Source organism: Podarcis liolepis, assembly GCF_965112155.1.
Source record: "Podarcis liolepis genome assembly, chromosome: 13".
Taxonomy (NCBI): Eukaryota; Metazoa; Chordata; class Lepidosauria; order Squamata; family Lacertidae; genus Podarcis; species Podarcis liolepis.
Window position 1 is genome coordinate 245,871 of NC_139573.1, and position 23,472 is coordinate 269,342.

Below are 23,472 nucleotides of genomic sequence, written 5' to 3' on the forward strand. Positions count from 1 at the left end.
GGATTAATATTGGTGTTTATCAGCTTAAGGAGACTATCAGAAAAGATCATAAAGAAAAAAGAGAAAATATATGAACAAGATGTGATGTGGAAACAGGCAGATAAGACTGGATAGAATTATGAACTCTGTTTGGACTGATTTGGTCTGATTTGGACATTAATGCAGTAGCAAGAAGATGATCAGAATCCCCCTTCGGATCTTGAAATATGGGTCCCCCCAACAAAATTTAAAATTCGGCTTTGTAATTCAGAACTTATGTGATGTGATTTAATTTGATTTGATTGGCCGGTTAATAATTTTTATTTTTTTTTAAAAGCAATGCCCGCCTACCAAATGTCAAAGAGAAGAACAACTACCAGACTTTTAGAAGATATCTGAAGGCAGCCCTGTTTAGGGAAGCTTTTAATGTTTAACAGAACACTGTATTTTAATATTTTGCTGGAAGCTGCCCAGAGTGGCTGAGGAAGAAATAAATTATTATTATTATTATTATTATTATTATTATTATTATATATTGGGACTATGGTTGCCCTTGTTGCCCATGTGTCTGGCATGGATCCCGTCTTATCCAACCCTTTGCTGATTAGCCAGAGAGGGTTTAATTTGAGTTCTTTGGAACCTATCGCATCTGGGCCAGGTGCTTTCCCTTGATTTGGCTGGCCTATAAGTCCTTTTATTTCATCAGGTGACACTCAGTATAGGAGACCATGCCTTGCTTGAGGATTTCAACGCTTTTTTTTACTCTGTTGTTTATGAGGCCACATGGTCTGTGCCTTTCCTGGCTGTGTTGGAGACTGTGGCATGTAGGGAGGGTGCTGTGGGGGGCAGCCTCTCCCCTCCCCACTGCACTGAAATTGCGCTTCCTTATCCTGTTAGCAATTGGGAAAGGTGGCCAAGCCTCTTCCTCACCATGACCACGAGGACCCAGGTTTTCCATGTCCCCAGGAAGTGTGGGATGTGCTACATAAATAGCAGTCAAGTACAACATTCCCTGTTTTCCTAGACTGGGCATGCAAGAGAATGTTTGGTTCAGCCACTAGAAAACTTCCTGTTTCCTCCTGGCTGGGGCTTATTTCCTTTTGCATGTGACTAGAGGTGTGTGTGACCTTACCTGTCCAGGTAACAAAAGGGACAGGGCATGAAGCCCCCCCCCTTTTGACTTCCTCCGTCGTTGGAGCAGCTTTTAGCTAGAAATGCTCTGTTGGCTTTTAGCCAACAGAGGACACGGGAACTGTCTCCATATGGGATAGATCTACAGGTATATCCTATGTAACTAAGTCTGCCTTCAGGGATCCAACTGTGAACTGAATGAGTGAGTAAACTACTTTTATATACTTTACACAAGATTGGGGTGTGTTTGTTCTTTTAAGAGGAATATAAGGGAACTTACCAGGAACCTAATAGTGAGAGGCTGACACGAGCCTGCAACCAGCTATCCGCTATGCATTTAAAAGGGGAATGTAAAAGTTATAGAACTTGCTATCGGAAGTTAGGAAGCATATTAATAAACAAGATTTCCTCTCCTGCCTCCCTGAACATTCCAACAGGAAGTCGATGGAGAAAACCAACCACCCTCAAACAGAATTACAACTTCGCTGCTTTAATAGGTTGAGATGCAGGAGGAGCTTTTAACACACACCCCCCCCACACACTCCCCAGGAGAAAGGTCTTAGCAAGCACTGGGTCACAATCCGCTGGGCTAAGTCGGGTGAAGCAGAAGGCAAGCATAGTGTGACATTCCCCTTGAAGGCTGCAGCACAGCTCCTTGGCCCTGAAGGGCCAGCACCACCCCACTCAGGCTATGTTCTCAATAATGGCCTCATCCTGATCAAGAGGGGCCACATCCAGGTCCCCGACCGCACCAGAGTCTGCACTGCTTGCCTGCAACGCAAGGGGGAGAGGAGAAAGAAGTGTGAGGGGGCAGTTTGGGGAAAGGAGAGAAAAGTCCCGTGGCTGAGAGAATGAAACTCCCAACTCTCCAAATCCACCTCCCTCCTCCATTCCACAGCAACAGGTGAGGCACCACTAGCAGGAAGGCTGCCCCCTCCCTAACAGGTCTGTCCCCCCTTCTCCTTTCGCTTTCCTGGGGCGTTTGAAGGTGCCAGGAGCCCAAACCCCCAGAGGCGTCTTTGCCCATGAGTCACATCCCAGGCATCAAAGCTCTGCCCCCTCTGCAGGTGGGCCCAGGCCCAGGCCAGAAGGGAATCCCAGAAGGGACCACCAGGGGTCATCTAGTCTGAGGGAATCCATTCAAGTGTTGAGCAGCTCTTCCCGTCAGAAAGTTCTTCCCGATGCTTCATCAGAATCTCCTTCTTTGCCATTTGAATCCGTTGGGCAGAAAACAAGCCTGCCCCATCTCTCATGCGACGGCTCTTTCAACCAAGCATTCAAGGTTGGAGCTCACTCTTCGTTATTGTTCCACAAGATGTGAATTTTTTTAAGGGCCAGAGCAAGTAACCTGACCTAGTTTTACAGCTGTGAATCAGTATAGCAGGTGCTGTTAAGTTGTGGTAATTAAGCTGTTGGGTATAGTATATAAAGAGCAGCACCTGGCTCTCTCGGGACCCTGGTGGATGGGTCGTGCTTATGGATATATTGTAAAAGGAGTTTTTCTTTTTGTTATTAAAACCTAGCAAAAGTTATTTTTGCATTCCTTGTAATGTGTGGTCTCCCCAGCGTGCCTTCGGAAGCGCAACTAATCTGAAAATGCCCAGCAGGTCTTGCCCCAAGAATCAGTTGCTGAGAATGAACGCTCCCAGCTCCCCACAGCCCCCCCCCTTTCCTCCTCTCCAGGGCTTTCTCAAAGCAATCCGAGACTGCACTTGGCCTGCCGCTGCTTTGCCCATTTCAGCTCTCTTCTCACTCCCCCCAATTACCCAAGGTTATAAAACAACAATAGGCAAGGTTATTCCCTAGCTCTACTGAACATCACAGGTGATGCTAAATTCTGGAAGGAAGTGTGAGGTGCTTTTTGCAGACTATTTCATTTAGGTTTCTGAGAGTGCAAACTGTTCTGCTTCTTTTTAAAAGGTAGCTATGCTATTGGCATCTCCCAGTCTCTATTCCTATTCCGCCCCCTTTCCTGCATCAAATCTGGTCTTTGCTAGCACCCATTTTTGCCCTTGTTATGGAGTAGGGAGAGAGATGGATTCAGAACTCGGGGTTTGGGACTTCGTTTGCTCGAAGGAGGAGACATGAGAGTCTTCTTCAGATATCTGAAGGGCTCTTCTGTGGAAGATGGAGCAAGATAGTTTTCGGCTGCTCCCAGAGGTTTGGACCTCAATCAGTGGATTCAAGTACAGTGGTGCCCCGCAAGACGAACGCCTCACGAGACGAAAAACTCGCAAGACGAAAGGTTTTTTCGTTTTCGAGTTGCTTCGCAAGACGAATTTCCCTATGGGCTTGCTTCGCAAAACGAAGCTTGCCCCCGCACCCCGGACCTCTTTTGAAGCAAGGGGTGGCGGGGAGAAGATCGCTTCTCCCCGTTGCCAGCCCCGCAATCTCCGGGGGCAGAGGGGAAGGCACGCACGTGCCTTCCCCTCTGTCCCCGGACCCCTTTTGAACCAAGGGGCGGCAACGGGGAGAAGCGATTCTCCCCGCTGCCCCTTCCCTTGCTTTAAAACAGGTCCGGGGACAGAGGGGAAGGCGTGCGGCGCTTCCCCTCTGTCTTCGGACGGTCTCCCTAGGAACGCATTGATTGATTTTCAATGCATTCCTATGGAAAACCGTGCTTTGCAAGACGAAAATCTTGCAAGACGAAAAAACTTGTGGAACGAATTAATTTCGTCTTGCGAGGCACCACTGTAACAAGAAAGGAGATTCCAGCTAAACATCAGGAAGAACTTTGTGACAGTTGTGGGATGTGAAACACAAGAGCAGTCAAGTACAACATTCCTAGAGTGAACATGCTTACACATAGGGAGGAATGTTTGTCCAGCCAGCAGGTAAACTTCCTGTTTCCTTCTGGGCTGGGACAGACTTCCTCTGCATGTGGGCGTGGCCTCACCTGTGCAGGTAACAACAAAAGCACAGGGCAGGGCAGCCATCTCTCTCTCTTAGACCAGTGTTTCCCAACCGGTGTTCCGCGGCACACTAGTGTGCCGTGAGATGTTGCCTGGTGTGCCGCGAGATGTTGCCTGGAGGGAGGCGGGCGAGGGCGTTTGCTTCCCGGAGGACTTGTGGGAAGCCGCCCCTTCCCTGGGCGACGCGCCGCCTCGCGACTCCGGAGTCAGTCCGGAGCGACGGCGCGGCGGCTCCGGGGCGCGCTCAGCCGGGCCGCCGCGCGCCCCCGCTGCAGCTGCCCGGCGTGGAGCGCGACGCGGAGCCGGCCGGGCTTGGAGGCGCCCAGGTAGGGCCGAGCCAGGTGGGGGCGGGGAGGTCTCGGTCTGCTGCGGGCGCAGGAGGGCGAGCGGGAGAGGGGGAGCCGTCGGGTCTCCTGGAAGGAAGCGAGGCGGCGGCTGAGGGGGATGCAGCCCCGTCCCCAGCAACAGGCGCTCCTCGAAGTGAGGCCACAAGTCGGGGCTCGGACAGGGCCTGGAAGCAGCGGCTCCGGCTCTTGGGAGCGGAGAAGGGGACTTCGAAAGCGGCCTGGAGGAGAAAAGCCCCGATGCAGCGAGAGCGGGGAGCGTGCTGCCTTGTCCAGGCCTCCTCGCTTTGTGCCGTCCGCTGCCGGGAGCAGGACACGGGGGCTCCTCGTTCGCATGCTTTCCCGGGTGATCGGTGAGGGTTAGGGTTAGGGTCCCTCAGTCCCTTGCTTTGCTGCCTCCTCCCCCCCCCACCCCCAAAGCTTGGAGGTTCCCCGGCAAGGGGGAGGGAAAAAAAGTGAAAACTTTCACTTTCGTGCGTCCCTTCCGGCGTGACGCTGCGCGCTGACGTCACGGGGCTGTAATGGTGGTGTGCCGCGAGATTTTTTTCATCAAACAAGTGTGCCTTTGCCCAAAAAAGGTTGGGAAACACTGTCTTAGACTACATGCATCGAAGAAGCAACATCTGCTTTGCCAAATATGCTCTCTTGGCTGGAGGACAAAGGGACTGTCTTTTTATGAGATAGTTGGAAAGGCTATAATCAGACAACATATCCTCTCCTGCATCCTTGAACATTCCCACAACAATAAGAGCTGTTCAACAGTGGAATGGACTCCCTTGGGGTGGGGGACACCCTCCAGCCCCCCAGTCCCTTCCAGCTACCTTCCGGGTGCAGCAGAGAATGCGGAGGCTGTATGCAAGGCAGAAGAGAGCAATCGCCAGGGCAGCAACGGAGAAAATGAGCAGCAAGACCCTCACAGCAAAGGCGACGCCCTGGGGAGGAAAGGAGAAACAGAGGAAAATACCACATTCAGGCCGTTGTTCCAAACTGTGGGAGGGCGCAGCAAGTTTAGGGAAGGCTGCTGCTCTGGCCCCCCAATCTTGTAACAGGGCAAGCGCCTGATCCACAATGGGACTCTGCTCACCATGAGATCCCATAAGACTCGCTCGCAGTCTCTCTGTCTCCAGTCATAGCCTGGGCTGGGCCTGGTTGTAGAAGGTCCCCATCTGGTCTGGCACACACCCTTTCTCCAGGAGAAGGTCTGGTCAAGGTTTGGAATCCAGGCGATGCCTTTCGTCAGAGCCACAATTCCGGCCACAACACTGGCCAAATGGAAGATGGTGGCCACATGGACCTGGTTCCAGAAAATGTCAGGTGAGCTGCCTGGAGTCCAGCCGACAACCTTGGGTAGGGCTGGGGCAGGGGGCAAAGCTGCTCAGGCGTTCAGCTTTTGGGGGACTGGAGGTGGGGGAGAGGCTGAGCCTCCATTTCTCAGCATAGGTCTACCAGTCACTTCCCTTTTTCCCTTACACGTAAGCTGAAACCTCGTATAATCACAGAACTGTAGAGTTGGAAGGGGTTCCAAGGGTCATCTAGTCCAACCCCCTGAAATGCAGGAATCACGCAGCTAAAGAATGCCTGACCCAGGGATCTTTGAGATCAAAAGCAGGCAACGCAGGTTTTTCCTGGAACCTGCCACACTTACCCAGAAGCCAGCACGTCTCTCGCCCATGATGGACAAGGCGCCAGAGAGCATAACCTGTGAAGGAGAAAAGGTCAGAGTGAATGAAGGGGCAGAGGGTAGGGAGATGCCCAACTCCTGCTGCTCCTGGAACCACCAGAAGTGGCCTGCCCCACTTCTGAGTGGATCTTCCTCAGCTGCTTCAGTGGCCAGGGCACTGAGTCACAGAACTGTAGAGCTGGAAGGGACCTCAAGGGTCATCTAGCTCCACCCCCTGCAATGCTGGAATCTCAGCTCAAGGATCCTTGAAGGACAGCCACCTGTGGAGGACTGGGAGGTGTCTGGGGCTGCTGCAGGTGCCACTGGACTCCTAACTCCCAGCAGCCAGCATGCCCAGTGGTCAAGAATCCAGGCTTATTTCTGCTCCTGCCCACCCACCACCTGCCATATCATAATGGCCCCTGCTCTTCTGAGCTTCCCAGTAGATGGTGACCTTCTGTCGTCAGGGGAGGCATAACTGCATGTGCTCAGATCGGTCATTTCTCCCTCCCTCCTTCCTGTCGATTTCTCTTTCTCACCCCCCCCCTCGCCTTACGCTGTTTTCACTATTGGATGTTTTAGACTGTAATCTCCTTGGGGCAGGGACCTGCCTGTTTGGTGCCTATATAGCTGACTTGTGCCCTGCTTGCTCATGGCAAGGCGTTGGTTCTCATCAGCCACAATCCTCAGGGAGCCAGCTGCAGTACAGGAAGAAGAATCCTGACCTGATGAATCCCTAAAGTGTGCAAAGTACCCCTGAACATGTATGAAGTGCTTCATAAACTGAAATTCACTTCCAAGCATGGCAGCTGCCCAGGACTCACCAGACCTCCCATCCAGTAAGGTGCTCCTGACCGAATGTAGAATAAATGTCCATAGTCATTCACCAGCCCAAGACTGATGACCACAATTCCCAGCAGGATCTGGGCCCCCTGAAAGGCAAATCCACCAAGGTTAAGGTTTTCTCACAAAGGAAGCAAGATGCATGTTTCATAGAACTGCGGCATGGCAGAGTTGGAAGGGACTCCCAGGGGTCATCTAGCCCACCCCTGCAATGCTGGAATCTCAAGCATCCATGACAAATAGCCACCTAACCTCTGCTTAGAAACCTCCAATGAAAGAGAGCTCACATCCTCCAGCTCTTACTGTCAGGAAGGACTTTCTGATGTTTAGTCAGGATCTCTTTTTTTTGCAAACTGAAGCCGTTGGGTTGAGTCCTTCCCCCCCCCCGGCCCCCCGAGCAGCAGAAAACAACCTTGTTCCATCTTGCATGTGACAACCCGTGAGATATCCGGAGATGGCCATCATGTCATCTCTCAGTGACACATACAAGACACAGTAAGTGGCTCTGTCGACTTGGACTACTGCCATGCGCTCTATGTGGGGCTACCTTTGAAGGTGACCCGGAAACTGCAATTAATCCAGAACACGGCAGCTAGACTGGGGACTGTGAGTGGCCGCCGGGACCGCATAACACCGGTCCAGAGAGATCTGCATTGGCTCCCAGTACGTTTCTGAACACAATTCAAAGTGTTGGTGTTGACCTTGAAAGCCCTAAACAGCCTCGGCCCAGTAGACCTGAAGAAGCGTCTCCACCTCCATCATTCTATACGGACACTGAGGTCCAGCTCCGAGGGCCTTCTGGTGGTTCCCTCCCTGCGAGAAGCCAAGTTACAGAGAACCAGGCAGAGGGCCTTCTCGGTGGTGGCACCCGCCCTGTGGAACGCCCTCCCACCAGATATCAAAGAGATAAACAACTATCTGACATTTAGAAGACATTTGAAGGCAGCCCTGTTTAGGGAAGTTTTTAATGTCTGACATTTTGGTGTATTTTTAATCCTTGTTGGAAGCCGCCCAGAGTGGCTAGTGTGGTTAGTATAAATCACATGAGATGTCTGAGAAGAGTGTGGGAACGAAAGACTGTTCTATCTCTTCAGTCTGAGAGTGTTATTAGACTATACTTTCGCTTTTGCTGTATGCTTTCTGTTTTCTGCCAGAGTTTGGAGGGCAGACGTGATTATGGATTCTCTGTATATATGGTGAATAAAACGTAGTTTAAAGCTACGGATGTCTCTATCTTCTTGCTGCGTGATGCCAGAAGACTGGTGTGCACTTTTCGTATGAGAAGTGTTGCAGAGGGGCACTCGGGAGTGAAGGGACATGCCATTCCAGAGACGTGCCCACTGGGAGACGCTGGGAGGTACTGGGGGTCTGCCATGCCCCCCAGGAGCGTTTGCCAGGCTTTAGTTTGGTTTTCCGTGTGTGTGTGTTAGTTCCATAGTTTAACTCAGTGGTTTTCAATCAGTGTGCCATGGCACCCTGGGGTGCCTTGAAGGATGGTCCGGAGTGCCGCGGGCAACACTGGCCTCTGGCCTCCTTCCCTTCCTCTGATGTCTCTGCCTCCCAAAAGTTTGCACAGCTGTTTGCTGCAGCAGAGGCTGCCAGAAGGAGTCCCAAGAAGACCTGAGAGGAGGCTGAGGAATGTTCAAAAGGCAGGGTGTTCAAAAATGGTGAGAGGCTGCAGGCAAGGGGGGACACAACCCCTGAGCCCCATAGGGGTGCCACAGAAAGAATGTACTTGGTCAAGGGAGGTGTGGACTCAAAAAAGTTGAACTATATTCTGCATGTTCTGAAAGAAAAGACTTCTGTCGTGTCACCTCTTGCTCTTTGTGAGCCTGTACAATTTATAGGCCTGGGGACTCCACTTTTGGGAGTTCCTCAGCGACCAACTACTGCTGTTCAACAAAGTAAAGCTGTCTCAAACATTACAATGTTGTTGTTACAGATAGGTAGCCGTGTTGGTCTGCCATAGTCAAAACAAAAAAATTCCTTCCAGTAGCACCTTAAAGATGTGTGCTTGCACACGAAAGCTCATACCAAGAACTAACTTAGTTGGTCTTTAAGGTGCTACTGGAAGGAATTTTTTTTTTATTACAATGTTGTGTTGATGGAAGAAATCCACCACACACACACCCCCATGGCTCCACCCCTATCTCAGCACACCTGGGATGAAGGAAAAGGGGGGAAACTGCAGTGCTCAAGATGTCATTGGTAGGTTTTTTTTCACTCCCACCTCCTCCTGCAAACCCACTTATGTAGGAGAATCTCCCCATTTTATTCCATCTCTGAATCCATTTTGCACAGTTAGAGCTTTGCAGTCTGAAATCTGTGTATACACTTTCCTGATAGAAGAGGCAGAAGTGTGTGCAAGCCTTGCTCTCTTACAGTTCTTAGAGCAATGAAAAGCGAGTAGATGTGGAGATGGAGAGCGAAGCACTGGGCAATCAGCCAAGCATCGTGATTGCACTAAGTCTCAGGTCAAGAAGGGAACAAAAGTATGGACAGAGAGAACTGAAAGCAAACATTGGGAGATGACTAATATGAGGAGCAATTGCTCAGAAGACAATGAGGAAAGACACTCGAAGGTGGCTGTGTCTTTGTAGATGTTATTACAGTGAGGAGGTTGGGGTGGGCCAGTCAGAAGAAACAAAGGGTCTCTGAGTGGTTTAAGAATGACAACATGTTGTAACTGTGCAGCCGCGATGGGAAGGCATTGCTGCAGTTGTCTGGTCAGGTCTTCATTGACTGTGTAGTTGGACAGGCATCATCAAAGGTAGCCTCTCTGATATTCTGGGAAGCTGATCCTACATAGGTAAAGGTAAAGGGACCCCTGACCATTAGGTCCAGTTGTGACCGACTCTGGGGTTGCGTTGCTCATCTCACTTTATTGGCCGAGGGAGCTGGCGTACAGCTTCCAGGTCATGTGGCCAGCATGACTAAGCTGCTTCTGGCGAACCAGAGCAGCACACGGAAATGCCGTTTACCTTCCCACTAGAGTGGTACCTATTTATCTACTTGCACTTTGACGTGCTTTCGAACTGCTAGGTTGGCAGGAGCAGGGACCAAGCAATGGGGAGCTCACCCCGTCGTGGGGATTCGAACCGCCGACCTTCTGATCGGCAAGTCCTAGGCTCTGTGGTTTAACCCACAGTGCCACCTGCGTCCCTTAAAAGCCTAATTCCTCACTTAAAGCCTGTGTCTATTGGCGCTCCTTCAGGGAACTCAGCTTAAGGCAAACCCTTTAAACTTTCTCCAACCTTTACATTCTGCAAACACAATTGCTTGTTCTGAATTCTGTTCTTGTGGGATTGGCCTTCAGGGCATGTGGCCCAATCCTGCACATGCTTCCTTGGAAGTGAGCCCCTTCATTTAATGGCCCTGCTCCCTAGTGAGTGTCCATCAGATTGTGTAGCCAGTTAGTACACACACAGACACACACACAGACACAGACACACACACACACACACACACACACACACACACACACACTTACCCCCAAAACTTTCTGCTCCCCACTGCAATGGAGCGAGAAATGGCGGGCTGTTGTGGGGGCAGAGGCTGGAGACTGCTGGGTCTTCTGTGTGGGCTCTTGCTGCCTTGCCCAGCACTGCCCCACAGCCTTGAACAGGTAAGAGAGAGAAGACTCCTGGTTGATGGTGATGTTGATGACATTCTTGTCTGAGATCTCCGCAGGGACCTTTTGCTCGTTCAGCGTGAGCAAGCCAGTCGACATCTTGGCCTCTTCCAGTCAGTACAGGTGACAGCAAGATGCACCTGGAGGGACACGCAGAGCAATGTGTTACTTTGTATATTGCAACATTTATTGGTAACTCTGGCTGCACGCCACTCCAATCTCCGTGTGCTGTGAGACTCCATGGGTTCTGGTGCTTAGCCAGGGTTCATGTTTCCTTTGGAAATGAGGCGCAGCGGAGACTGTGGTGTCTTTATGATATATGGTTTACTTACACATATATACAGCCTGAAGGGGCAGATGGGGCTTAACCACCTGGTTAGGTGTGCCATCTGGGAGAAGGAAAACTGATCTTAAACCTCTGCTGCCTTGAGGGATATCTCTGGGAGAAGACAGGGCTAAGGAGCAAATCCTCCACAAATCCCGATGGAGTCCCCAAGATGGTTGGATAGTGCCCCAAATGCCTCCTTCTGGCAACTCCTGCAGCCAAGCTGGTGCCAAACGTCTTGCTCTGCTTTCCTTTGGAGCCCATCGGTGAGGCTGAGAGGGGGGTCTTGACATCTGGGCAGCCCAGGAGCTCCAGACACGCTGCCCAGGCTTGTGCCCCGGGGAGGTCCCTTCAGGGCTGCTAATGCACTGGTTGTATTTCGCCCCCAGAGGTGCACTCTGTTGTCTCTTGAGACAGACAGATGTCAACAACAAACAACCTGAGCCTATGATGGAGGGGCTCATAGCACCCCCCCCTTTTAAAAAAGGTCTTTTCCTCCAAAGCCACAGCTGTGGATTCCAACAGAAATCCAACATTTCTCTCAATTGTTGCTTGCTGCTTGACCTCTAGGTCACATCACTTCCACCTTCAACCCTGATCGATCCTTCTTACTACCTTGTGAGTGGAGGGAGGGGCCTTATATTTCAACACTTGCTGGATCCAAAGGGTAGAAGGAGCTCACAAACAGCCTACTTCTGTCCCAAACGCATAACACTATTTTAAGACTGTTTCCACAAACATTTGAAACTCGTGGTGAGGTATGTGAGGCTGATGGGCAATAACTGGCCTAAGATTACACCCAGTGAGCTTCACGGCTGAGAGAGAATTCGAACCAAAGTCTCACCCGGGTCCTATGCCAAAGCTTTAACCACTGCAGCCCACTGGCTCTGGGAAGTGAGCTTATGAGAATTCAGCCGAATGATTCCCTGCAAGATACATCAGGCTGGCACTGCCTAAACTGCCTTGCTCTCCATCACACACAAGGGATTTGCTTGCTGGCTCAGTGCTCACAATGGCAAACACAAGCTAAAACCTCAGCTTTAAAAAAAATGCCCTGAAGAAGCCACCGCTTCTTATCAGCCCAATATGTATGGTGTGACTCTGCCCTATAGGCAGGGTCAAGAGGATAATATTGTGGGAGCCAAGAATTGTGGACTTGCAAGGAACCCCAAGACCCACCTAGCCCTTAGCCAGGGCTATGGCTCCATGGCATTCTGTGGGCACCGTTGTGATGCCTGAGGTACGATGAGCCACATTTCCTGTTTGGATCCACCGTCATTCTGGTGGGATTCTCAGAGAACCAAACCCCAGGGGACACTCACCCTCAGCAGAAATGCGGACACACGCTGGGCTGGCTGCAGGCGGTGGCCCAGAGAGACTCCTGGGTGTTGGCGATGCCAGCGGCTGAGGCTGCGCTGCTCCGAGGTGCTCCTCTTCTGCGCAGATGCTGTGGGAGGAAGCAGCCAGCAAAACCAGTAAATAAGCCTCTTCCTGTAACAATTGCCTCAGAGGGAATTTCCAGCCTTGAAAGCGCTGGAGCTGAGCGTGCGAGGAAAGCGTTTGTCCTCCTGCTGAACCCAAGAGAACAAGGCCTGCCAGACCCCTCCTTGGGGCCCTGGGAGGGTGTCAACAAGCCACTACTCTGGACATTGAAATGGAGAAGGGCATTTGTAACAGCAAGAGTCAGGCCTCTGGAGACCAGCTGCTGGTGGGGAAAGCGGTGCTCCTGCACCCGGGTCCGGCTTGTGGGCTCTCTCCCATTGGGGCACCAGAAGGAGAAGATGCTGGACCACTTGGCCTGATCCAGCTGCTGCAGAGCTCTGCTTAGCTTCTTATGGCTCCTAAACGGTCCCTCAAGACCTCGTTGGGCTGCTGCTCCCACTGTCCCCAGTCACCGTATCTGCAGTGTCCACAGAGCACCAGGTGGGCTTCCTCCACAGGATCAAGGAGTCATTCCTCTGACTTACTGCGTTCCCAGTTCGTCTCCTTGCTCAGAAAGCTTGCCACCCTTGGGCTCCCTAGCAGCAGATAGAGTTTGGAAAATGTGGCGGAGAAGAGGTCTGTCCACTAGCAGAATCCCAGAGAGCAGAGCTGAGCCTCCAAGTCCAGAGGTTTTCTACCTGTGAGCAAAGCAGCTGTCCAGAAAGAGCCCCCGGAAAGTTCCCGCCAGGGGGATCCGATCGGCCAGCAGGGAGCTTCCCTGGGATCAAGGAGGCATTGAGGGGACGGGGGATGTTTCGTTTTGAAAGCTCCTGAGCCCCAGCGCTGCTCAGCTCCACCTGAACCCCCCCCTCTCTCTCCCCCACCCCAATACCTCAGAAAGGTGTACTGGTCACTTACACCTCTGATCCTAAACTCCCAGTAGCCCAAATGTCATGCATGGGCCCTAAAACCCAGAGACTGGCAACCAAACACACTTCAGCAGTCAAATTAAGGAGTTTTATTGGGAATAAAAGGGGAAGCAGGCAGAAGCAGGCAAAAGCTGCGTGGGAAACAAGCCTGAGTGCTGTGGCTCCACAACTAAGGACATCAGGAGAACCTGCTGGATCAGGCCAGCATCCTGTTCCCACAGGGGCCAAACAACTCTAACAATGATGACGGTTTTATTCTTTATAAGCTGCCCATCTGACCAGGTTTCCCCAGCCCTTCTGGGCGCCTCCCAACGAAATATCAAAGACACAATGAAACATCAACCATTAAAAGCTCCCCTGTACAGGGCTGCCTCAGTGACGTAGCGTGGGGGGTGTAGGGGGGCCCGGCCGCACCGGGTGCAACTTCTGGGGGTTAGGGTTAGGGGGTGCAAATTACTTGCCTTGCCCCGGGTGCTGACAACCCACGCTACGCCACTGGGCTGCCTTCAGATGTCTTCCTAAAGTCAGGTACAGTGGTACCTCGGGTTACATGCGCTTCAGGTTACATGCGCTTCAGGTTACAGACTCTGCTAACCCAGAAATAGTACCTCAGGTTAAGAACTTTGCTTCAGGATGAGAACAGAAATCGTGCAGCAGTGGGGTGGCAACAGTGGGAGGCCCCATTAGCTAAAGTGGGGCTTCAGGTTAAGATCAGTTTCAGCTTGAGAAAGGACCTCCGGAACGAAGTAAGTACTTAACCCGAGGTACCACTGTAGTTATCTCTCTGTCTTATGGTGGGGCATTCCACAGGAGCAGAGGTAGAGTGGTCTGCCCCAAGGAGGTTCCATAAGAAGACCCTGATGGGCCAGGCCAGTGGCCCACCTAGTCCCGCCTCCTGGCCTGGCAGTGGCCAACCAGATGCCCCTTATGGGAAACCAGCAAGCTGCACCTGAGCACAAGAACAACTCTCCCTTCCTGCAGCTTCCAGGAACTGGGATTCAGGAGCATTTGCTGCCTCCAGCTGCGCAGAGCAGGGCTCATAGCTTTCTCCTCCATGAATATGACTTCTTGTGGGCAGAAGTCTTTTGTCTGGCAGCCTAAAGGGAGGCCATTGGGAGGTGTGTGTTTTAAAGTCCAGGGTCTCGGGTTTCCATCCATCCCCAGTTGCCGTCCTCTTTGTGGTCAGGATAGGTGCCGGGGGAGTCACAAAGCAGGATTCACAAAAGACCCGGGACCCAGCAGGCCCAGACTCCGGGAGCAGGCGGTGCAAAGACGCTGGGCGGTGCAGCAAGAATTGTGTCTGCCAAATTCTGGGCAAAACAACAAACTCCAGCCCTGGAAGAGACGGGAACAGGCTGTTAGGCAGACGACTTCACCTTATGAGAAAACAATGAGGGGGAACATGAGACAAGCAAAAAGGCTGCCTTAAAACCCTGCAAGTTTCGCATACAGACTCCTGGTGTCTGAACGGAAGCAGCTGCTGACCCAGTGTTTGGGGGAGGGGCGAGAAAGGCACCTCCCATTCTAAAGGGTCATTGGGAAAATCAAACTGCTGTGATACAAATCTGTGGTGTGACTGTACTTGGGATGCTGTGGACATCTCTGGTCACCTCACCTAAAAAGGACACTTGTATAGCTGGGGAAGGTTCCCTTAGGCTGCCTGGCGGCATTTTCCAGCTCTCTTCCTCCCTCTTATCCCTGCCACCAAAATGACCCAGGAGGTGGAGCGACTCCTGTCAGGAACAGCTGAAGGGTTTGGGAAAAGCGAGTGAGAGGCGCCACGATGGAAGTTTGTAAAATGATGCCTGGCAGGACACAAGTGGTTAGCAAATATGCGCAGCTTGCAGACTTGACATATAGAATTAGAGAACAAGAAGAACATACGTTTAGAGAAAATTGGAAAATGTTTATTGAATATACGGGGGGAATTGCGTGCACTTGAAAATGTTGGCAGCATTAAGATAAATTCATCAGTGTAAAGAAGTTTTGATGGATGTAATAATAGAACACAGAATGGTTTAGTTTACCTAAAATATGCAGGCATTTACAATATGCAAAATGAACCATGGAAAGAGAGGAAGGGAAGACTTTAATATTTTAAAGGTAAAGGTAAAGGGACCCCTAACTGTTAAGTCCAGTCGCGGTTGACTCTGGGGTTGCGGTCATAATCTCACTTTATTGGCCAAGGGAGCCAGCGTTTGTCCGCAGACAGCTTCCAGGTCATGCGGCCAGCAAGATTAAGAAGCTGCTTCTGGCAAAACCAGAGCAGCGCACAGAAACGCCGTTTACCTTCCTGCCACAATGGTACCTATTTATCTACTTGCACTTTGACCTGGTTTCGAACTGCTACGATGGCAGGAGCAGGTACCGAACAACGGGAACTCATCCCGTCGCAGGGATTCGAACCGCCAACCTTCTCTTCTGATCGGCAAGCCCTAGGCTCTGTGGTTTAGACCACAGCGCCACCCGCGTCCCATATATATATGTGTGTGTGTGTGTGTGTGTGTTTGTTTGTTTTTTAAATATATTTTAAGGATGTTTAAACGAGTATTGTAAATTGTAAAACAGATAGATGATAGCTAGCTCTAGAGATGATAGATAGATAGATAGATAGATAGATAGATAGATAGATAGATGATAGATAGATGATAGAGATGACAGATAGATAGATAGATAGATAGATAGATAGATAGATGATAGAGATAGAGATAGATGATAGAGATAGATAGATGATAGATAGATGATAGATAGATAGATAGATAGATAGATAGATAGATAGATAGATAGATGATAGAGATGATAGATAGATAGATAGATATGAGAAATTAGTTAGCGAAAAGTTTTCCTCCCTCTCTCATAACACCAGAACTTATGAACAGCCCATGAAGCTGAAGGTTAGAAGATTCAGGACAGATGAAAGAAAGTGCTTCATAGTTAAACTGTGGAACTCCCTCCCACAGGACCTGCCTGGCTTTTTAAGAAGGATTGGACAAATTCGTGGAGGAGGAGGAGGGTATCAATGGCTACTAGCCAGGATGGCTCTGTTCTGCCCTCCCCAGTCGGAGGCAGGAAATGCTTCTGAATCCCAGTTGCCGGAAACCAAGGAGTGGAGAGTTCCTCCTGTGCTCAGATCCTGCATTATACCTCATCCGGAATGAAGGCTGAAAGAGCCCAGCAAGGGCCTTCCCCACCGGGCTGGGATAAGAGGGAGGAAGTGAGCTGAAAAATGCCGCCAGGCAGCCTAAGGATTATCCCTTGATAAGGGGAAATGTGCAGGCTGTTGACTCAGGGAGCCCAGAGGAAGTAAAGGGCTGGGGGATTTCAGCAGCTGAGATGGCCAGGCTACCCAGAAAAGGCAATTGATAAGGCATGGTCAGGTATCCTGGCAGACAGGAGAGCAGCAACACGCTCAAATTTCTGCTGGGGACCACCTCTTTCTGTGATGTATGGATGATGTTTTGGGGGGTGGTCTTGAGCTACAGGGGAGGCAATCTCCAAAGTCTATATAAGAGCTTGCACACCATTGTTCGGGGTCCCTCCTGCGTGTGGCTGTGAGGGCCCTGTGGCAACAGTTTAATAAAGATCAGGCTTACTAGCTGCTTTGCTTCTCAATATTCTCTGCTTGGCCTCTGTTATTTTCTCCTACCGATAGAGAACCTACATAAGGACTCTGTACGGGCTCTTGGATAAGGGGGAAAGGAGCTGCTTTTCCTTACAACAGAATGAAGCTGAATGTTGGAAGATTCAGGACAGATAAAAGGAGGCGGGTCATAGTTAAGCTGTGGAACTCCCTCCCACAGGAAGCAGCAATGGTTGCCCACCTGTGGGGCCTTTAAAGGGGGTTGTGCATGTTCCTGGCGGAGGAGAGGGCTGTGGGTTTCCGTTTGGATCGTTTGCCTGTTTTACGTGCACAGAAAACAGCAGATCTAGCCGAGATCTGTGCTGAACGTTGCAGCGCGTCCCTGGCGATTATTTCTGTGCAATTATAAGATTACTGGGTAATCTTAGACGGTTGCATAACACTGGAAGGGGCATGGCTGTGCCTCTCTCGCCAAGGGATCCTGCCCTTCGAAGTCTCCCCCCTTCACCTCCATGCTGGGTAACTGAATACATTGGTTTGGGAGGTGAGACAAAGCTCTCAGGGTGAAGAGTTCAATTTCAGGGCCCTTCTTTCGTGGCATGGTCCCAATCCAGCTCAGCTAAGAGCCAGGCTGGGTAGCCTACCATGCTGGGACAAATCTCCGCTCAGCCAGTTGCGATCTATTAACTTCCCCTCCCTTGCAGGGCTGTTGTTGCAAGGATTGGATGAAAAGTGGGAAGAGCGTAAGATAGACAAAACTTCATTTGCATTAGCCTATGGCCCTGGCAACATAAAACATGCAATATATGCAAATAAAAAGACAGCAATGGGTGAAAAGGGCAGTCAAATGACCAAGATTAACGTTCAGATAGTGGCTCTTAATCTCACTGAACCCTTGATACACCCAGCAACCTTTTCTGTTGTCTGATCATTTTGATCTAATAAAAGAAAGACCAATGTGGCCTCAAATGGGCGGCCTGGGATGGTAAGTAAGAGTGGGGTGATGAGCTCATTCCTCAGGTCTTTATAAAGGGGAGAGGACAGGAGAACGTGAGAGCGTAAGAACATCAGAACAGCTTGCTGGATGAGGCCTGGCCAGGACATGAGAAGAGCTCTGCAGGATCAGTCCAGCATCGTGTTCTCACGGTGGCCAACCAGAGGCCCCTTATGCGAAGCCTGCAAGAAGGATCCGAGAACAAGAGCAACGCTCTCCCCTCCAGTGGCTGCTTGTGAAGCCCTGCAGCTTCTGACTGGGGAGGCAGAGCAGAGCCGTCCTGGCCAGCAGCCACCAAAGGCCCTCTCCTCCTCCATGAAATGGGCTGGCCCTCTTCTGAAGCCATCCAAGTTGGTGGCCATGATTGCCTCCTGTGGGAGGGAGTTCCACAGATTAACTCTGCCGCATGAAGGAGGACAGTAAGAGCTGTTCGACAGTGGAATTTGCTGCCAAGGAGTGTGGTGGAGTCTTCTTCTTTGGAGGTCTTTAAGCAGAGGCTTGACAACCATATGTCAGGAGTGCTCTGATGGTGTTTCCTGCTTGGCAGGGGGTTGGACTCGATGGCCCTTGGGGTCTCTTCCAACTCTAGGATTCTATGATTCTATGACTTTAGTTTATCTGCCCTGAATCTTCCAGCATTCAGCTTCGCTCCTGAGTTCTAGTGTCAGGAGAAAGGGAGGAAAACTTCTCTCCATCCACTTTCTCCATGCCAAGCGCAATCTTACAGTATTCTATCATCCTCTCACCATTCTTCCTCTAAACTAAAAAGTCCTAAATGCTGCATGACTTTCCTCCTGGGTGACCCCCCCCCCATTCCCTGGATCATTGCACTGGCTCTTTTCTGAACCTTCTCCAGCTCTGCAATATCCTTTTCCAGATGAGGCGACCAGAATGTCACACAGTATTCAAAGCGTGGTTGTGCCACAGATTTGTATAATGGCATTACGATATGGACAGTTTTGTTTCCAACGCCTTCCCTCACGATCACTGGCACGAAATCCGCATTTCTTTGCCGCCGCCACATCCCAGCTCAGCCAGTTAGTTGCACTTCCTTCCCCTCCCTCACAGGGTTGTTGTTGCGAGGATAAAATGGAAGGAATTTGGTGGCCACTTTGAGCCTCTCAGAGGACGAAACCGGAATCAAAGGCCAACAGTAAAAACGGAGGAGGAGAGAGGGGCTCAGAAAGGAGGCCGCAGATTGCCCTTTCTCAGGTGGCTTCCTTCCGGGCAGAGTTCTGGTTTCCCCTTTTGTCCTGAGATAATCCGAACTGGATGGACCGGTCCTCCTGCTGCGGCAGCACCCGTGGGTGCCTCGGAACAAGCTGTCGCCACCCGGCCTGCGCCCTCCACCCCCCGGAGGGAGCCAATCCCTGGGCAAGGAGGAGGCCCACCCCACCGCCACATCCCAGGGGATAAAATCCCAAGGGGCACATCCACCCACAGGCACCTCCTGAGCTTTGCGATGTGGCCAGTGGGGCACACAGGCCTGGTGGCCGTCTTGCTGGCCGCAGCCGTGGCGACGGAGGCCAAAGAGGTCCTGGAATTCAAGCCTGAAATTGGGGTGTCCAACGGAGGCCTCTGGGGCGCCTGGGCCTGGCAGGAGATGTGCCCGGAGGAGACCTACGCCACGGGGTTCAGCCTCAAGGTAATACCCCCTCCCCACCCAAAGTAAAAGCCCCACCCCTCCTTTGTGCCTGGTCTGGCTCTCCCAAACAGGGGGCCATCCCAGCTGAGCCCAGAGGTGCATGAAGGAGCAGGGGGGGACCTACATTGGGGGCCCCTGAAGCCTGAACTGCCATGAGGGCCCCTTCACAACCAGCAACGAGGTCTGGGTCCCCCCGCCATCATCTTGAAGGGGGCTGTTTACAGCCTTCACAGCATCTGGGCTACTGACTCTCAGACTTGGAGATTGTTGAAATATATGAACAAACAGTAATCAATTTGAGTCACGCAGCTCCAATTGGGTCTACTAGACCCATTTCTTTTCAGCAATGTGAAATGAGGTCACTTCTGGGGCTCCTCTGGGATTGGGGCCCTGAAGATGGAGCTTTGTTAGTTTCATAGTAGATCCACCCCTATGGAGGAGTGGAATTTGGGCAGTGCTCCTGAACATGTGCAAAGTGCCTTTCTTCTTGACAGCCTCCCGTGCTCCCCTGGTGACCAAACAGCAAAAATGGAATGAATTCATTTCCCCCCTCCATTTATTAACACTTTTATACAGCTTGATAAGGGGGGAAGAACCCCCCTCCATTTCCAAGATGTTTTGTGATGATGCTCCTTGGAGAGGGAGCGATGACTCTCCCAGTGGGAAGCCAGCAAGCAGGATTCGCACACAAGACTCCCTCCCCTCCTTCAGCTTGCAGCTGCTGCTTCTTCTTTGGAGATTAGTGGAGTAAGATTGTCCTGCATATCAAAGAGTGGCTTCCAGCATCTGGTGTTCAGAGAGGCAGAGAATGACTGTCGTCATGGCTAGTTGCCATCGATATCCCCCTCTTCCTCTGTGAATTTGTCCCCTCTAGGTTGGTGGCCCTCACTGTCTCCTGTGGCAGGGAGTTCCACAGTTTAACTGCGACGCCCTTCCTTTCACCTGCCCTGAATCTCCCAACATTCGTGTTTCCCTGGATGCCCTCCAGTTCCCCTGTGTCCTGAGAGAGGGGGTGACTTTTCTCTAGATGTTTTCTCCAGGTCATAATGATTTTATACATTCATAATAATATAATAATAATTTATTACTTATACCCCGCCCACCTGTCTGGGTTTCCCCAGGCACTCTGGGCGGCTCCCAGGAGAATATCAGAAGCACGAGAAAACATCAGATGTTAATAACTTCCCTAAGCACCACGTTTGTTACAGCACGTTGCGCTGCCTGCGTAATTCCAGAGTGGAGTCCCGGAGATGCGTGGATGGCGCCTCGTCCGCCTCCTTCCGGCAGCTCCTGCAGCCAAGCCGGTGCCAAACGTCTTGCTCTGCTTTCCTTCAGCGAGGCTGGGAGGGGGGTCTGGTCGTCTGGGAAGCCCCGGACCTCCAGGCACACGGCCTAGACTTGCGCCCTGGCGAGGTCCGAGGTGCGCTCCCTTGTCTCTCTCCGGACAGAGGCGGGTGCCCGTCGCTCCTTCGCCTTTTCTCTAACTTGAAAAGCCCCGCACGCCGAAACCTTGCCCCCCATTGTGTGTGTGTGTGTGGGGGGGTCCTCCATCTCCTTTGGCCGACCACCCTTCTTCCTCCCCCCGCCCCAGGTGGAAGCCTACCGGGGCCCGATGGAGGACGACACGGCGCTGAACGGGATCCGGCTCTTCTGCACTCGGGGCGGCCGGGGCGACAAGCACGAGGCGCACACCGTGGAGTCCCAGAGCGGCCCGTGAGTGGCTCCCTCTCCTTCTGCCTGGCCCCTGCGCCCCACACCCCCGCCCCCAAGCTCGACCCAGAGGATTGCGCAGCTGCCCCGGTCCTCAGGGCGCTTTGCTGGGCTAGGATCTGGGTTCGAATCCCCGCACTCGGTCTTGAAGCTCTTCCTGGGCGACCGGGGGGCAGTCGCTGCCTTCTCTCATCCTGGCCTGCCTCGCAGGGGTGTGGTGGCGGCCCTTGGTGAGCTTCGTGACCGAGGGGGGATTCGAACTCTGGCCTCGCCAAGGTCCTAGTCCTCATTTAATCCCTGCGACATGAAAGGGGCGGACTCTCCTTCCTTGGATGGCCACCGGCCGGAGAGGCTTCAGCCGAGATTCCTGCGTTGCCGAGGGTTGGGCTGGATGACCCCTGGGGGTCCCTCCCAACTCTGACCTGCATCTCCCACCCGCCCCAGAGAGCACAACCATTTGTGACCTCACGGCGTGCCTTGCGGGGGCTGGACTAGATGGCCCTCGAGGGCCCTCCCAAGGCCGCAATTCTAGGATCTAACACCCCTGCGAGGCATTCACGCGGCGAGAGGGGATTCGAAGCCTGGTCTCCGCCCGGTCCTGGTCCGGCGCTCCACCCACTGCGCCGCCCTGCCTGGCCTGACTCTCTCTCTCTCTCCCCAGGTGGGGCCAGTGGTCGCCGCCCAGCTGGTGCCCCGAGGGCACTTACCTGACGAGGTTCTCGCTGCGGGTGGAGCAGACCCGGCGCGGGATCCGCGACGACATGGGCGCCACCAACGCGCGCTTCGCCTGCTCCGGGGGCGCCCACCTGGAGGGGCGCGGCCTGAGCTGGGGGGAGTACGGCGAGTGGAGCCCGCCCTGCCGGAAGGGCCTGTGCGGCATCCAGACCAAGCAGGACCCGGTGCGCGGAGCCCTCCGGGACGACACCGCCCTCAACGACGTGCGCTTCCTCTGCTGCGGCCGCTGAGCAGGGGCCACAAAACCTGCCCCCCGCCCCGCCGCCCCACACATCCCGGAGGGGCCTGGGGCAAAAGACCCCGGGGGAGTCTTCAAGGGGGCTTTCTGGGGGGCAGGGGGTCGGGCTCGAGGGCCCGGCCGGGGGTGCCTTGTTTTTTTATCTGTGGTTCCTGATTTGCAGGGAGTTGGAATGGGTGACCTCGAGGTGGTCCTCTGTCCTGGATGCTTTAGTCGAGATTCCGGCATTGGAGGGGGCTGGACTAGATGGCCCCGGGGGTCCCTTCCAACTCTACAAGTCTATGATACTTCCCTCTCCCGCACCTGTCCCGCCAGGTCTCCAGCAGCAACTGACACGCCCCCTCCTTCTGAACCCAGGCTTTCTCCCAGAATGCATTAGCAATAAAGATTGCCTCTGAGTACGTGCAAAGTGCTTGCTTGTTTGCTTTGACAGTCCACCTTCTTCTCCCCAAGGAGCTCAAGGGGGCGCAAATGGTTCACTCTTCCTCATTCCATTCCTGCGAGGTAGGATAGGCAGCGAGAGGCAGCCACCAGCCCCTCAAGGGAGCCCAGGGGGGTGGGATTTGTACCCTGGTCTCCCAGGTCATGGTCTGACCCTACCCACTACTCCACATGGCTCACTCATCTCCTGCCCCCTCCCCGCTGGCTGTTCACCAGGTATATGAGCAGAGTGCCTCTGAGCCTACAAGGAGTGCCTTTTGAAGGCGCTGTCCATCCTTTGCCACCACCTCCAGTCCACCCTGACCACTGCTCCTCTTCCTCCCCCTCTTATGACCGCAGAATTTGGAGATGCCAAGCGATGCTCCGGCCCTTGTGGCTGAATGGAACCTCCCTTCTCAGAGGCACTCTATCCCCAAAGGCCACTTGCTGAGGATCTCATAAGGACGCAAGACGAGCCCCGCCGGATGAGGGCAAAGCGAGACCACCGAGTCCTCAAGGGAGCCAGATACCCCGATGGACCTGGGACTCTAAATGGACTGCCTCTGCACCTGGAGGCTCCACAAGGACACCAGCAGAGTCTGCTGAGCCGCCCAGAGCCCTTGCCTTCTCCGTAGGTCTGTCTAGCCCTCTTTCGAAGCCACCGCTCTTTCCTGTGGGAGGGAGTTCCGCAGTTTAACGGGCGCTGCAGCCCCAAAGTGTAGGAGAATCTTCTCCCCTTGCAGCCCCCCCCCAGCGCAGCAGATCCCAATCCCTCTCTCCAGGGTCCCCCGCCCAGTGGCGTAGCGTGGGGGGTGCAGGGGGGGTCGGCTGCACCGGGCGCAACATCTGGGGATTAGGGTTAGGGGGTGCAAATTACTTGCCTTGCCCCGGGTGCTGACAACCCACGCTACGTCACTGCCCCCGCCCAGCCCCTCCCTCCCAAAATATATCCCCCCCCCCGCACAGCAGCCCTG

General features: G+C 52.8%; 2 protein-coding genes across 3 annotated transcripts; one reads left to right on the forward strand and one right to left on the reverse strand.

Annotated features, from left to right (window-relative positions):
• Window positions 1-1,584: 1,584 nt before the first annotated feature.
• Window positions 1,585-13,538, reverse strand: LOC310692034 (transmembrane protein 176B-like). 2 transcript variants are annotated; one of them, XM_083472419.1, is made up of 7 exons: window positions 12,148-13,538; window positions 10,360-10,640; window positions 6,851-6,958; window positions 6,012-6,065; window positions 5,451-5,660; window positions 5,188-5,298; window positions 1,585-1,881 (listed from the first exon to the last, which is right to left on the reverse strand). In XM_083472419.1, the coding sequence occupies exons 2-7, from the start codon at window positions 10,597-10,599 to the stop codon at window positions 1,795-1,797; spliced, it is 810 nt and encodes a 269-aa protein (XP_083328545.1). In that variant the 5' UTR covers window positions 10,600-10,640; window positions 12,148-13,538; the 3' UTR covers window positions 1,585-1,794. The 2 variants fall into 2 exon arrangements, with proteins under 2 accessions (XP_083328545.1, XP_083328546.1); XM_083472420.1 differs by lacking the exon at window positions 6,851-6,958 and having other exon boundaries at window positions 12,148-12,311.
• Window positions 13,539-18,403: 4,865 nt separating this feature from the next.
• On the forward strand, window positions 18,404-22,479 carry VMO1 (vitelline membrane outer layer 1 homolog). The gene is made up of 3 exons (XM_083472424.1): window positions 18,404-19,395; window positions 20,987-21,108; window positions 21,767-22,479. Exons 1-3 carry the CDS (start codon window positions 19,213-19,215, stop codon window positions 22,068-22,070), a joined length of 609 nt encoding a protein of 202 aa, XP_083328550.1. The 5' UTR covers window positions 18,404-19,212; the 3' UTR covers window positions 22,071-22,479.
• The last annotated feature ends 993 nt before the right edge of the window (window positions 22,480-23,472 follow it).

Coding starts and splice junctions, on each gene's coding strand:
- LOC310692034 (XM_083472419.1), bottom strand. CDS start 10,599: ATGTCGACTGGCTTGCTCACGCTGAACGAGCAAAAGGTCCCTGCGGAG. Junction 6,959..10,359: donor GGGAGCAGAAAGTTTTGGGG/GTAAGTGTGTGT, acceptor TTTGCCTTTCAG/GGGGCCCAGATCCTGCTGGG. Junction 6,066..6,850: donor CTTACTGGATGGGAGGTCTG/GTGAGTCCTGGG, acceptor TCTCCTTCACAG/GTTATGCTCTCTGGCGCCTT.
- VMO1 (XM_083472424.1), top strand. CDS start 19,213: ATGTGGCCAGTGGGGCACACAGGCCTGGTGGCCGTCTTGCTGGCCGCA. Junction 19,396..20,986: donor CCACGGGGTTCAGCCTCAAG/GTAATACCCCCT, acceptor CCCCCGCCCCAG/GTGGAAGCCTACCGGGGCCC. Junction 21,109..21,766: donor GTGGAGTCCCAGAGCGGCCC/GTGAGTGGCTCC, acceptor CTCTCTCCCCAG/GTGGGGCCAGTGGTCGCCGC.